The sequence below is a fragment of the Dermochelys coriacea genome, chromosome 1, assembly GCF_009764565.3.
Source record: "Dermochelys coriacea isolate rDerCor1 chromosome 1, rDerCor1.pri.v4, whole genome shotgun sequence".
Taxonomy (NCBI): domain Eukaryota; kingdom Metazoa; phylum Chordata; order Testudines; family Dermochelyidae; genus Dermochelys; species Dermochelys coriacea.
In genome coordinates, this window is record NC_050068.2 from 123,182,268 (window position 1) to 123,197,333 (window position 15,066).

The 15,066-nt window shown below is 43.3% G+C and overlaps 1 protein-coding gene across 4 annotated transcripts in view; it reads right to left on the reverse strand.

Moving 5' to 3' along the window:
- CYFIP1 (cytoplasmic FMR1 interacting protein 1) overlaps positions 1–15,066 on the reverse strand; it is a 126,344-nt gene that overhangs the window by 108,388 nt on the left and 2,890 nt on the right. For 2 of the 4 annotated variants that reach the window (XM_043493384.1, XM_038410457.2), the window contains exon 2: positions 749–841. The exons of the other annotated variants lie outside the window; for them this stretch is intronic. In XM_043493384.1, coding sequence (XP_043349319.1) covers positions 749–768 — 20 coding nt within the window. In that variant the 5' untranslated portion in view covers positions 769–841. The remainder of the gene's footprint in view (positions 1–748; positions 842–15,066) is intronic. 4 annotated transcript variants of the gene reach the window in all.

Below are 15,066 nucleotides of genomic sequence, written 5' to 3' on the forward strand. Positions count from 1 at the left end.
CACAGGTTGAAAACCACTGGTCTATCTCAACAGGCTCGTAGCAAGGCAAGCAGAAAGAAGAACAGTCCCAAACAGAAAAAGTAGGGAAGAAAAAGACCCAGCAGATTGTGAGGACAGCGGTGGGAGACACACAGCCGGAGGAAAGAGAAGGGAGATTAAGAGGACCAAGAAGAGAGAAAAGATGAGACTACTGGGAGAAAATATGGGGGGGAAAGAAAAGAGAGATGCAACATATGTCAGGATATGACAAAAGCCAGTACTGGGAGTAAGGTAAAAAGGCTCTCAATAAGATATGGGAACAACTAAACTAGAATGAGGCAATTTATGGCTAAGCCTCTGTGTAGCTGTATTAATTAAACTCTGTTCTGGCCTTTTCTCTCTCCCATTTTAACACCACGTGCATTTTACTATAGACGTGCCAAATATTGTAGTAGTTTTGTCATGTGAACCAATGAGGATTAAGAGAAAACTAACATTCATTTTTTCTTGTGATCCATCTCAGAATGTGAACCCAGATTTCCAAGAATTAAAAATAGGTAGCGCACCAACTCAAGCCTACTCAGCCCTTTTCTTGAAATCAGAAAAATGAGACTTCACTTGAGCTATGAGCTTTAGATGCTCACAACGGAATCAATCTCGGCCATAATGAACATCAATGCTACTCTGTAAAATCTTGAAACAAAAACCACCACCACCACGACAAAGGAAGCTGTGTTTCTGACAGCCAAACTGTAGTGACAGGGCTTACCCTTCCTCAGTAACGTGCATGTGATTTCTTTGGACCCGCTCAGTCTTTTCAGAGTTCAGATTCCAGCATTCCAGTCAGATGTTTTTCTATTCACTGAGGAGGGAGGGGAAATACATTTGTTTTCTATTTTAAAATAAAAATGCTGTATTTAAAATTAAGGCTCCTTTACTGGATACCAATTGGTCCCCTTGGTTTTACAATCAATATGCTGTATTTTTCTCTCCATTGTGAGCAGCAAGTCAGCATTCATTTCAAACTATACAATTATGCCATGGCCATGAAGCACTAGGCCAGCGGCAAAGTCATTAAAATTCCCAGAGGCAGCTTGACACATTCTCCAATTGGGGGAGTTAATATCAACATGCTAGTAGCGCTTGGGGCTCATCAAAACAGGTATAACTGCGGGCTGCTAGCACAGTTTTCTGGCATGGTTAGTGCAATATCTAACTTCCAACAGGTTTTTAAAAATTATTAGTGTAGATGGACAAAATGCTTCTAATAATATGTTATAGAACAGCATTGTAAGGTTATTTCAATGTCCCTTAGCTGTATATTTTTATGGCTAGTTTATATGGGAGAATATGTTAAAACATGGACTCCACTAAATGAGCAATACAGCCAGCATTATACTAGCGGCATAGCTAGGCCCTTAGCAGAGAAAGCTAACGGGAAAGTAGTCGTCTTTGGTCCTTTTACTGTTATCCAAAAAAATATGGTATAGACTCAGAGAACGTTTCTAGTCAGTGGCTCTATTTATGGTAATGTCTGATAGGCATAATAAAGCGGCATAACATCACTGCAATTTGGCTGTATTTTACATAACATTTTTAAAAAACTGGGTTCATCATACTTCCCTTGTTCTTATTTAATGCATGCAAAAGTCTAGCTAAAAGCCCTTACTACCCTTTTAGACATTGTAACTAAGGTTATGTCTTGACTAGTACTTTTGTCTGTAAAATTTAGTCGGTCAGGGGTATAAAAAACAAAAACCCACGCCTGACCAAAATACGTTGTTTTACCAACAGAAGCACCAGTATGGAAAGTGCTATGTCAGCGGGACACGCTGTCCTGCTGACATAACTATCACTGCTCATTGAGGGTGATTTAATTATGTCAACAGAAGAGCTCTCTCCCGTCGGCACAGAGCAGCTACACGGGAGACCTTATAGCAGCACACTTGCAGCAATACAGCTATGCCGCTATAAGGTCTGTAGAGTAGAGACAGTCTTAAATTATGAAGAGATTATAGGAAGAACATAGATCAATTGTAGGTTTAAGGCAGGGAACACCACTGTCAGGACAAAAATATTTTGAAGAAATATTTTCATGGTGTCATAAGCACAGTGTTTTAGGTTATTAAATATTTAGGACTAGAGCCTGGAAAGACTCACACGTGCTTAACTTTATGTACCGTGAGTAAGCCCACCGACTTCTTTGAAGGACTGGAGCCTCACTGTGTAACATTTATGCAGTTTAACTTTTGCACTTTACACCTCTACCCTGATATAACGCAAATTTGGATATAATGCGGTAAAGCAGAGCTCCGGGGAGCGCGGCTGCTTTACCTCGCTATATCTGAATTCATGTTACCGCAAGCGGTTCCTCTGCACCCCCACCCCAGCTCATCTCCACTCCGCCTCCTCGCATGAGTGCGCCACAGCTCCGCTTCTCCTCCCTCCCAGGCTTGCCACACCACTGTGGTGCGCTCGTGGGAGGCGGCGGAGCAGAGGTGAGCTAGGGTGGAGGGCGCAGAGGAACCACTCCCCACCCCAGCTCACCTCCGCCTCCTCCCCTGAGCGCACCGCCGCTGCTCCGCTTCGCTTCTCCCTCCACTTCCTTCCAGGCTTCCCGCGCCAAACAGCTGATTGGCACAGCAATCCTGGAAGGAAGGGAGGGAGGGAGATGGGAGGAGAAGTGAAGCAGCGGCGGTGCACTCAGGGGAGGCGGCGGAGGCGAGCTGGGGTGGGGAGCGGTACCTCTCACTACCCCAATATAAAGCGGTCTCACCTATAAGACAGTAAGATTTTTTGGCTGCCGAGGATCGCATTATATCTGGGTAGAGGTGTATTTAACTTGGACTATATTTAGTGACATTCAATTATTGAACGTGTGTACTAGAATAATGCTGCAATACTGGGTTTGCAAACAGCAGGAAAAACCAAAATGTTTTTACTAAAAACTGACAGTATCATTTGAATATTATTTTTATTCACAAGAATATTCAGTGTGGTAATATTGCAATTGGTCCTAGAAGAGTGTTCAGTTCTATCAGATAGGATTGTTTCCCCTTGATATGGGAGAGCTTAGTTAGAATGCATTCAATGCAACATTTCCTCATCCTTTCCACAATATTTTTGGTACCCTGCAAGAATGTCTAGTCACACAGTGCAGCCAAGAAGATAGGAGCATCATCATTGCCAGGAGGCATTGGAACTGGGTTGGCCATGTGCTTCGGATGGAAACTGATTCCATCACCAAAACAGCAATAAGATGCACACCCAAAGGCAAGCAAAAACATGGCGAAGAGCTGTGGAAACTGAGCTGAAAAACCTGGGGCATAGCTGGAGAACCATTGAAAGACTTGTCAGAAACAGGAGTGGAGGAGCTTTGTCACTACCCTAAACGCCAGAGGCGTAATGGGAACATGATGATGATGCTCGATTGTCAGTTTCACTCTCTTTGACTAGAAAAGCCTTGGCAGTTTAATTGAAGAGGCACCAGCAACTTGAAACCCAGTTAATCACGAAAGACGAGATAAATGTAGTTTCAAGTCTTACACTAGCTCCCTACAGTTGTTCTCTGAACAATGTTTGTTGTTTTAATAAATGCATTTTCCATGCCTCTCTTTTAAGTTTAAGTGTCTCTCTCCAGGTTGCTGTGTAGAAGAGCCACACAAACGGGGAAAGGGACTCATAGGGGAGCTTTCAAAGGTACTGTCAAATGCACAAAGTACAAAACAAAGAATTATTTTTGCTAGTCTCTTAAGCGTCATTATCAACAACAGCAGGTAAAAAAATTCAAAAAAGTTTAATTGCTAATGTGTTTAGTCTTTTTATTTTTTTAGTATAAAGAAAAGGAGGACTTGTGGCACCTCAGAAACTAACATTTATTTGAGCAGAAGCTGTAGCTCACGAAAGCTGTAATAAATGTGTTAGTCTCTAAGGTGCCACAAGTCCTCCTGTTCTTTTTTGCGGATACGGACCAACACGGCTGCTACTCTGAAACCTATTTTTTTAGTATCATCAATACCATGTCAGGGACAAAATGATATATCTGGGAAACCCAGGTAAGTAGTTCCATTCCTAAAGTCACTGGAGAAGGCTTTGGCTCATGAAGACTTCATAAAAGCACAACATCTAGTTTACAGTTTATTAAGACAGGAAGAGAATCTTTTGCGGTTGCAGAAGGCAGCTGACTAATTTGAGCAAAGATCTAATACAGTTCACACATTTTAAGTTTCCATCCCTTATCGAACCACCCAACAGATGGTATCTGCATAAACACAGATACACACTGACACACATATTTAACCGAATCATAAAAGTTAGAGATGGAAAAAGACCTATCAGATCAAGCCCTCATCAGAACAGGATGACGGTACTCTGACTTTTCTGGGTTGCTCTTTGGGGATAAATGCTTGCAACAGTCAAGCCTCAGTAATTAAATTACCAGTTTATTGAACAAACAACTAACCAATCCCAATAAAATAAAAACAAAAAACCAAGCGATACATCCAGAGAGCCCTTGCTAGGATATGTCTGAGACACACATGAGCAGAGAGCCTGGTTCAAGGAGTTTCTGAGCCCTGGTCGGGCTATTGTAGCACTTCATTACTCCCCTATCAGCCATTGCTTCAGAACAGAGGAAATAGTACATTAGTATCCTATGCACCTGTAGTGGTGCTGTTCTACATAACTTATCCTTTGTACAGAGAAACTTCCTTGGACTCTCAGGAATATTTAGGAATAGCTATTGCACTTTAATTCAGATTAAGGTAGGGTGTGAATTTGTTTTTCAATAGTGGGCAATTGGTCTAACCTTCAACAGGAAGGTTAGACCAAAGATCCCCATACAGAAGAAGATGGACAGATACCTGGTAAGCTAGACATGTGTATAGCTTATTTATTGTTTTAAGATCTGTTTTCTCTGAAATTCTTTTGTTCTAAATAAATAACACTGGTTTTAAGAAGACTGGCTGGTCAACGTATTGCCACTGATAATAGCTCCTGGAGGGAACAGAACTGCAGGTACTGAACCTAAGGCTGACCTGTTGAACTTCATCATGGTTAGTACCAGGGGACTGCAACTCATGGCCTGGTCTAAGAAGGGAAGAATTACATGATTCCACATTGAGAGAGGTGACAGCTTGAGACCTGGAAGGAAGTGGGGGAAGAGGGGGGAACAGTTACCTACGTTTCTGTTTCTGCTATTCTTCGAGATGTGCTGCAGAAATCCATTCCACTGTAAATGTGTGTGTACCTCGTGCACAACTGTTGGAGAACTTTTTCCCTTGGTAGTACCCGTCGCCATTTTACAGATGTCTATAAGAGATACTTATGCCAAGAAAGTTGCACATGTTGCCTGTGCTATACTAGAATGCACCAATCTTCCAGCTGCTGGGCTTATATTAGCCAAATGGTAGTATAAAGGAATGCACAGAGATCTGGGATGAAATCTTCTGCATGGATACTGATTTGCCTTTCCCTCTGTCCACAATTGCAACAAACAACTGAGTTGAAGCTCTGAAGGGCTTGATACGGTCCAGATAAAAAGTGAGACCATTCTGAGATCCAGTGAATGTAGCCTCTCCTCATCCCTCTGAGCATGAGGCTTCAGAAAGAAAGTTAGCAAACAGATTGCCTGGTCAAGAGAGAAATTTGGGTGAAGATGGAGATAAACCTTATCCCTATGGAGAACTGTATAGGGAAGGTCTGATAGCAGGGCTTTTAACTTTCCAACCCTTCTAGCAAAAGTAATGGCCACTAGAAATGCTACTTTCATGGAGAGGTACAGCAGAGAACAAGATGTAAGTGGTTCAAAGGGTGGACCCATAAATTTAGCTAGGACCCAATTCAGATCCCAGGGAGGGATGAGATCGAGCACATGAAGATACAACCTGACCTAACCCTTCAGGAATCTGGTCATGATGGGGTTAGGGGAAAAGAAAGGATCTACCTAAATGTGAAAGGCTGAAACAACTGCCAGATGCACTCTAGTAGACCTAATGAAAAAACTCTGTTTTAGGTAAAGGAGATAGTTCAGTACAAGGCTTAGGGGTGCACACTCCGGAGATGTGCCTTTCTGATGGGACCAAATGGAGAAGTGCTTCCACTTACCCAAGTAACTACTCCTAAATAAGGGGTTTCTGTTATTCAAAAGCACTTTTTGAATGTCCTTTGAACAAGAGCTCTCAAATGGTGTCAATCATAAAGCATTCATGCTGTCAGAAGGGGACCTCAGAGATTGGGATGGAGCAGCCTACTTTAGCCCTGGGAGATGATGTCCAGATCCAACGGGGGAGAGAGTGGCGATTTGATTGACAAGACTAGTAGGGGTCAAGTACCAGTGTTGATGAGGCAATGCTGCTGCTATAAGGATGAGGCGAGCATTGATCTTGTCTAACCTTGAACAAAACCCTGAGTAGCAGTGGCATTAGAGTCAAGGCGTACAGAAGGGAATTCTTCCAAGAGGAGAGAAAGGCATCTGTCAGTGAGCCTGGGCCAACAGCTTTTGTTGCAAACAGATCCACTTGGGGAGTCCCTCAGAGCTGGAAGATAGATTTGGCCCCATCTGGGCATAACGACCACTCGTGGTGATTGAAGAACAACCTGCTCAGCTGATCTGCTAACATGTTCTGTTTCCCTGGAAGGTAAGTAGCTCTGACATTAATCAAGTTGTTTACACAAAAGTCCGAGAGGCAAATTGCCTCCTGGCATAGTTGGGTTGACTGCACTCCTCCCTGTCTGTTTATGTAAAACATAGTAGGAAAGAATTTATTAAATTCTAAAACACAGCTCTGTGACTATTTGGGGGAGGGAGGTCAAGCAGGTGAAATGAACCACTGTTAACACTCTGACATCAGTATGGATCTTTAGATCTTGAGACGACCCAAGATCTTGAGTCTGCAGAGATCCCAGATGAGCTCCCCAATCCAGCAATGATGCATCTGTGACTAGAGTGAGGGGTGGTAGTGGAGGAACAAAGAGGACCCCCATGCAAATTTTCAGAGGATTCATCCACCAATCCAGAGCTGACAAAACCAACACTGGCACTCAAACCATCCTGTCCAAATAAAGACAACTTAGGACATACAGCTAAGCTAGCCATGCCTGCAGCCTTCTGAGTTGGAGCTTGACATAATGGACTACATAGGTACACACTGCCATGTGACCAAGAAGCCTGAGGCAGCTGAGTGCCATAGTGAAAGGGTATGCTTTCAAACTGCAGTACTAGGTCCCATATTTCGAACCTGGATTGAGATAGTAAGGCCTAAGGTCTAAGACTGCCCTAACAAACTCTACTCTTTGTACTGTTTTTAGGATTGATTTGTCTTGATTTACTAGAAGGTCTATCATCAAACGTGGACCGGATTGTCGATACATTGGCTAACGCTTGGGCCTCAGACCAACCTCCAATCGAAGAGTGATCCAGGTACAGGAACACATGGACTCCTAATTTTTGTAGATGCACTGCCACCAAGGTCACGCATTTTGTGAACACCCCAGGAGCGGCTGAAAGACTGAATCAAAGTACCACAAACAGGTAATGGAACCCATTCACCACAAATCTGAGAACCTTCCAATGGTTGTGGTGTATCACAACATGGACGTAAGCATCCTTTAAGTCGAGGGCACTGTAACAGTCCCGTGTTCCAGGGACAGATAGGGTAACCATGAGGAATTTTATTTTCTTCAGGAATTTGTTCAAACCTCTGATCTAAAATAGCCCTGAGACCCCATTATGCTTTGGAAATGAGGAAATAATGGGAATAGAAGCCTTTCCTTCCGAAGCACAATGGGATTTCCTCTACAGTGGCAAATTGAAGAAGAGATTGGACTTCCTGTTGGAGGACAATCTCATGAGAATGGTCTCTGAAGAGGAATGAAGGAAGGAAGGCTTGGGGATTGGGGGTGAGAACTGAACTGGAGAGCATATCCCAGTTTCACGGTGCTTAAGGCCCAGCAGTCTGATGTTACATGGCCCCAAGCACTTAGGAAGTGGCATGAGAATATGGTAAACAAATGCTTGGGAACACATGGAACTACAGTAACTGTACACTGTCCTCAACAAACCCACCATAATGCCTGTTTGGACACAGCGGCTGAACAGGATGAGCCCACTGATGCTGAAGAGGAGGATGGTGGCGGTTGCCTCCCTGCCCTTTTTCCTTGGTGGATCTTGGGATCTGGTAGGTAATCCTTGGTGCCTGTATGGCTGCTGCAGAAGAAACTGTTTTCTTTTAGTTGCTGGGGTATTCTTAAGATGAACCGTCAACTGTCTTGTGTAAAAACAGAGTGGGACCTTCAAAAGGGAGGTCCTGGATTGCCTGTCGGACCTCTAAGGGCAGCTCAGACAACTGCAAACACAAACACCTCTTCATAGCAATACCTGACACCATCATTCAAGCAGCCAAGTCTGTGCTATACAAGCTGTCCTGGCGATCAGCTTACCTGGTCCATCAGCCATCACCGCAAACATTTGTCTGCAGTCCTCTGGTAACTTGTCTTTAAATTGTATAAATGTCTCCCAGAGCGTAAAGTCATATTGACTCGGGAGTGCCTGTTGGTTTGCAATCCTAAACTGCAGTTTTCCTGAAGAATAAAGCTTGCCACCAAACAGATCTACCCTCCAAGTCTGCCTTTTGGCATGGATGCTTGTTGTCCCTGCCTCTCACACTCATTGGCAGCTGCCACCACCAGAGAAAAGAGGGAGGGGAGTAAAAACGTTGATACCCCTTAAAGGGACAAAGTACCTCCTTTTAGCTCATTTCATGGTGCATGGCAAGAAGGACATTGTCAGCCACAGGGCCTTGACTGGCTCCATGATGGCATCATGAATTGGTAGAGCCACCCTGGCCAGAGTGGCCAATACCAGGATGTCTACCAACTTGTGAGAACTCTCACACCTCCTCTGCCTTAATGCCAAGTATAGAGGCCACTTTTTTTTTTTTTTTTAAAAGGTCTTGATGAGCTCTGAAGTCCTCTGGTTGTGGTGGTGAGACACTTGATTGCTCAACAGCCTCGTCTGGGTACAAGGAGGAGGATGCAGCAGGCATCTGAAGTGGTGGTTGGTCTGTATCTTGCAGCAGAGATGGTGCCCGAGTGGCTTCTGACTTCACAGTACTGGACTCTGTACAGGGTACCTTTGAGCGATGCTCTTGATGATGACAGCAGCAGTATGCTCTCCAGAACAGCGAGCAAAAGGGGAAAGGAAAAGTCCTATCCAGAGGGCAAACACGGATCCATGGAGCCCAGAATGGCCACTGGTATGGGCCGCTACAATGCATCTTTGCCTGGACCATTGTATCTGAGACGGAAGCCAGCATTGAGACTGCTGCATGGTCCATAGTCCCCAAGACGCTGAGGCAGGTGTGTTTCCCATCCTGGATGGGATATAGACAACCTCTCCTATGAATCTGATGAGGACAAATCCAATGCCTCTGAAAACGGCAGGGCAGAACCAGCTGAGAATGGCGAGAGACAACCAGATCCCGGAGATGGCAAAACCAAGGACATCATCAACGGCTTGCCTCTCAATTGCACCAGTTTTTGTGGCCTTCTGGTGGGTAAAGATCCTGAAGGCTCTCGATGCGGTGAGATAGACACCGTACGCATCGGTACCAGCTGTATACCTTCCCGTACTGCTGGCAATACCAGTATCGAGAGGCTAAGCAAGTCTCTTGTGGCTGCATAAGCCTCCAGAGTGGTTGGGAGTGGCAGCAACTGATGACTCCGTAAAGGCCTTTCAGGGGATGGCCTCAACAGACTTGGCACAGTTCCAGAGGCAGCGATCCCTTCTGGGGAGTGAGTGCTCTAGGGAGAGAGCCCCCTCAAACATTTCATAGAGACTCTGCCTCTACTACCCAGTGGGTACCAATATACTTGATCGAGGTACCAAATGCGAAACAGACCCAAGTCTTCTCTTTGATACCAGCAAATGGGACCCAGAAGCCACAAACATTTGTGGTGCAGCACTCCACACCAAAGCTGATGTGCTCGGAGTGCTTTCCCCATGTGCTGACTCTAGTGGAAGACAAAAGGCTGCCTCCACAAGCAAGAACTTGAGCCTCGCCACTCTTTCTTTGAGCAGGGCTTGAATTCTTTACATGTGTGACATTTGTCACTAGCATGGGATTCTTCTAGACATTTTAAGTAGGTTGGGTGGAGGTCACTAACCAGCATATGCTTAGCACAAGCCTGGTAGGACTCAAATCCTGGCAAGCAAGGCATCGTTTTCGTACTAATCCCCACTACAAAAATGGGGAAAGATGGCCTAAAACAAAAACAATCACTAAAACTAGCTAAAATAGCTACAACTAACTAAATGTTTATATATCCTGTTACTGTAAACAATAGGATCATCATACATGCGGTTTTGGCCGGAACAGTCCCTGTCTTAAGCCCTGTTCCAGCCGTCCCAACTTTTTTTCGCAAAAGTGCTTTTTTAGCACTTTTGTCAGAGAAGTGGGATGTGGAGGAACGTGCATGGGGTGAGCGGCAATGCCAGCCCCACGCAGGGAGGGAGGGTAGGCTTGGGCAGGGAGCAGGCTGGGCTCGGACAAGCAGCAACGCCAGCCCCCCCCAAGTGGGGGACAGACAGCGCTTGGGTAAGCAGCAATGCCAGCCCCACGCAGGGAGGGGGACAGGGCTCGGGAGAGCAGAGACGCCAACCCTGGGGGGTGGGGTAGAGTTCGGGCCAGCAAAGGCCTGCTGGGGGAGGGGGGGGAGAGACTCCTCAGGCTACCTCCACACGGTGTCCCATTTTGCCTTTGGGAAATACTGTCACCCTAATATACAAGGATTGAGGGAAGTACTTGTCACAAGTCTGAAGTCGTTCTGACAAGCTTCACTGGAGGTAAGAAGGAACCGAGGAGCATCAGGGGCAGCTCCGCCCTCTTATACCAGCATGCAGTGGCATGTGGCGGCAGTGGGCGCTTGAGCCATCCTGGTGGGTATCACTGAGGGAAAAAGTTCTTTGTCACCTGTGCATGAGGCACGCACCCACCTACAGTGGAACAGACATCTTCAAGTACTCGAAGAATAACACTCAGAAATCAGGAAGAGTCAAAGGTGCAGGTAACCAAGTAACTATGACACTTGTCTCTTTAAGGTTGCTTTATATTATTGGCCTGTCCTCCTTTACAATTCCTCACAGCTTAGTAGTATCTGATAATTTTATTAATGTACTGTTAATTCCCTCGTTTAAGTAATTAAAGATGTTAACATTTTTCTTTTAACCTTCTTCCTGTAGAGAGAAACCCTTCTCTCCTCCAAACAGAAATTGTATTTATCTGAATTTATAGAAATATATCTATAGATGTCCATCCTATGGCCTGGGTATCTATCCCTAAGCTAAAATGCACACAATATTATAGAAGGACTGCCCCAACCATGAATATAATCATACCAACCCTCAGTCCAGTCACTCCTGAAGTGCAGAAGAGAGAAAAGCTGGGCTTTATGGGCATGCCCGGAAGATTAACAAATCCATATCTGGCACATAAGTTGGGTAAGCGACTTTCCAAAACAGAGGATCTCTCACAGACCATGACCTGCCAGCGGCCCACTCCTATACTGAGGGGTCTCCAGCTTGAGCATCTTTGCTCATCTCAACTGTTTCAGTATGTCACAGGGAGAGGGGAAATCTCTCCAGCTCCAAACCCTATTATTACATAAGAGAAGAGGCCAGCTGGGATCCCTCATGGTGACAGCAGCGGACAGGAAGAATGAAGCAACTCAAATCCAGAAGCAGTGGGGAAGAGGAGCTGCTCTTGGGCTGCCTGCCGTTGAGGAATGTAGAAGAGTAAAGAAGATTTTCCACTCCCAAAACCGTTCATTTACAGAAAATTAAGACAAGCACTCTCACCCCAAAGATACTCCCCTGTAATGAAGGGAGAGGGCAAGTGTCCCTAAAACACAAGCAACAGAGGCAATTTGATAAATGATGGATAGTGATACATGAACTCTATCCTGTTTTGCAGGTGGTGGGGGCCTCCAAGCAGAAACAACCCTCTTCCAAATATGCTGGACCACCAAAGATGTCCAGGAAGGGGAAACAAAACTATAAAGAATTCAATCTGCTTGATCTTTTTGCAGATATCTTTAAACATTCTCTCTGGGATGGTCTGTTGTTTTGCATACACTGCATTAAGTTCACTTGTTACTCAACTCACTGACTGGTCAAGAGTGGGGGTAGGGAATACTAGCCCATTTTCTACTAAAATGACATACATTAGTCATACTGGTTAGCTGCGTGTAACAGTTTTGAAATCCCACTTTTTCCAGTACGCTGAGGTTTACACAGTTCAGACTTCCCTAAAACATCGAGCTATCTGGAGACATGATCTTTTCTGCTATTTACAAATATTTCTGTAAACTCAATTTTTACAGATAGACAGATGCATAAAATTAGTGGAAAAGAGCAAACAGCATATAGAGAAGCCATAGATATTGAGGAAGTCTTTAGATTTGTGTTAGGAAAATACTTTTGTTTAGAAAAACAATGTAAGATATGACCACCACAAATTAACTGCAATACTTTGTCATGCCCAAACATGATAAGAACTAGTGTTTCAGGTTCTGTGCCTTAATCTACAGGAAGTTGTAAAAGCAGTTCTTCAGATTGAGTGATGCTAGATGTTTAATCCAGGTTAATACAAAGATTGGAGGATGGCAGAAATCTAATTTTCATCATGCAGTAATTAAGCTGTAGCATCAGTATGGAAAAAATGAGTGATTTGGTTAATTTTTTTAAAATTTGGAGGATACTTTTGACTACAGTTAAATGACAGAGGCAATACACAAACAATACCCAAAGTTATCCATTGAATAGGCGTATACTATAAATGTTTATCTTCTGTGTTATATGGAGCAAGGGCTTGAAATGCATTAAGCCCTGGATTCAGAGAGGTGCCTTTTGTTGTTGCTGTGAAAATTCACCCAGACACTGGCCATTTATAAGCCTCTGAAAATGACAATTTGCACCTGCCCTGTAAAGCTTGTCACAGACTTGCTGCTAAAATCTAGGAACGTTCCATCTGCACTAAGCATGTTCCCGTGCTCGCTGGCCCACTATCTGCACTAAGCATGCTCCCAGGCACCACCATATTTGAATTTTAGATGGGATATGGATACAGGCCTAGTAGCAGCATTCCCACGTCCACCCATTTTGGCACAGAGGCTGTCATGCTGGAATGGAAGCCAGGAAGAGACTACAAGTTCTAGTCAGAGATGGAAATAGAACCCAGTCTCTATTATGGCAGACCCAAGTCCAATCAAGCACTCTGTCTTTCTGAAAGAATGTGCCAAATTTATGTGCTTGGCTGTGCTGTCTGTCACCATTAGACCTTACTCCCCTCCAGAGTGAGGAACAGAACCCATGACTCTTGATTTCCACAACTCCCTAGCTGTTTTGCAAATAGCGATATAAGCCAAAGGCAAAGTGTATTGTGTGTCACACAGACCTTTACTGTCTGGTCCACATAAAAAATGCAGTGGTGAAGGTTTGTGACATGGATCTCATGGTCCTAGGTTCAAACCCTGATGATGACCCATGCACAGGGTCAGCATGGTTCCACATAAAGAAACTTTTGTTTTTTTCAGTTTGCTTTAATAAAACCTAGGAACTTACATGCAAATAACTACATTCAAAGGGCAATAAGGTCACACAGTCAACCACTCAAAAGTCAGAAAAATGCAAGAATTAACTTTACCCATGCAACCTTTAAAAAAAATCAACTCAAAGAGTGTTATGGTTTAGCCCAACTTAACAGGTACAGTCAGATAATATTTAGATAAAATCCTCAGATTTCAATAAGGTCAATATAAATTTTCAAATAAACCTTAGACAATTATATGGGGAAATAGTGGAAAATCATAATAAAGTCAGCAGGGCTTTAAACAGGTACAGGGGTTAACCTGCACAGCTGGTAGGATCATGGTCTTAGTTACTCTAAGTATAGTTCTCGGTACTTTTTTGTTGACATATCCGTTTTTATCTTGAATTGCATTTCATTTTATTTTTATTTAGTGTTTATATTTTTGTGAACCTTTGTATTTTTAAATTACAATAGAGAAGACTCCACAAGTCCAATCATATCACCCCTTACAGCAACTTCTTTAACCTCAGTTTATTTTTGTTTTTTTTAAAACCACTTTCCTGCTACATTCTGTACTTTGCAGATTTTTTTTAACTTTAATTTGCAATATTCATGTCAGAATTCTCTCTTACTAGAAAAAAAACCCTGATCAGATTAACACAAAATCCTTCTGCCCTACCCCAACATTCTACAATTTGCATTTTTTTTAAACAAATCCCACGCCCTGTGAACTGCATCAACATGAGTCTTTTTACACCAGTTAAACTTCACAGACAAATTACTCAGGATAACACCTTTTAAAGAATCAATTTAGAAGAGGCAAGCTGTAACACCATGTTTAAATGCCAAAACAGCTTTTGAAAAGTGACAAAATTTGAGTTGGACTAGTCCATGAGTTGGAATGCTAATGTAAGGAGTAAACAACTGTACAAATCATAGCTATTCGATCTAAGCATGACCATTTTTAAACATATGTAATAACATGGCCCAGAAAGCATAAAGAAGTTTCAACAAAGTATTATTACAAATTCCAATTTCAGAAGTACACAAATTAAAAATGGTACATGGATAAACCCTTTCAATATATAGTTCATTACAATTATACATTATGGCAAACAAATATTAGTGTACAGTGAGACCGGCAGCAAGGACTAGAACCTCCAATAGGCAACTCCATTTCTTATATGATTACTGTAAGTATTTCCAAGGCTTCTAGTAAAAATTCTTTGGCCTTATATTTAAATGCCAAGGCAACCATTTAAAAAAAAAATGTTGGCCCTCTGGGTGGTCTCATAAGACAGGTTCACTGTATGTCATAAAGCATGAACTGCTTGTAGTATTTCAGAGTAGCAGCCGTGTTAGTCTGTATTCGCAAAAAGAAAAGGAGTACTTGTGGCACCTTAGAGACTAACAAAATTTATTTGAGCATAAGCTTTTGTGAGTAGCTCACGAAAGCTTATGCTCAAATAAATTTGTTAGTCTCTAAGGTGCCACAAGTACT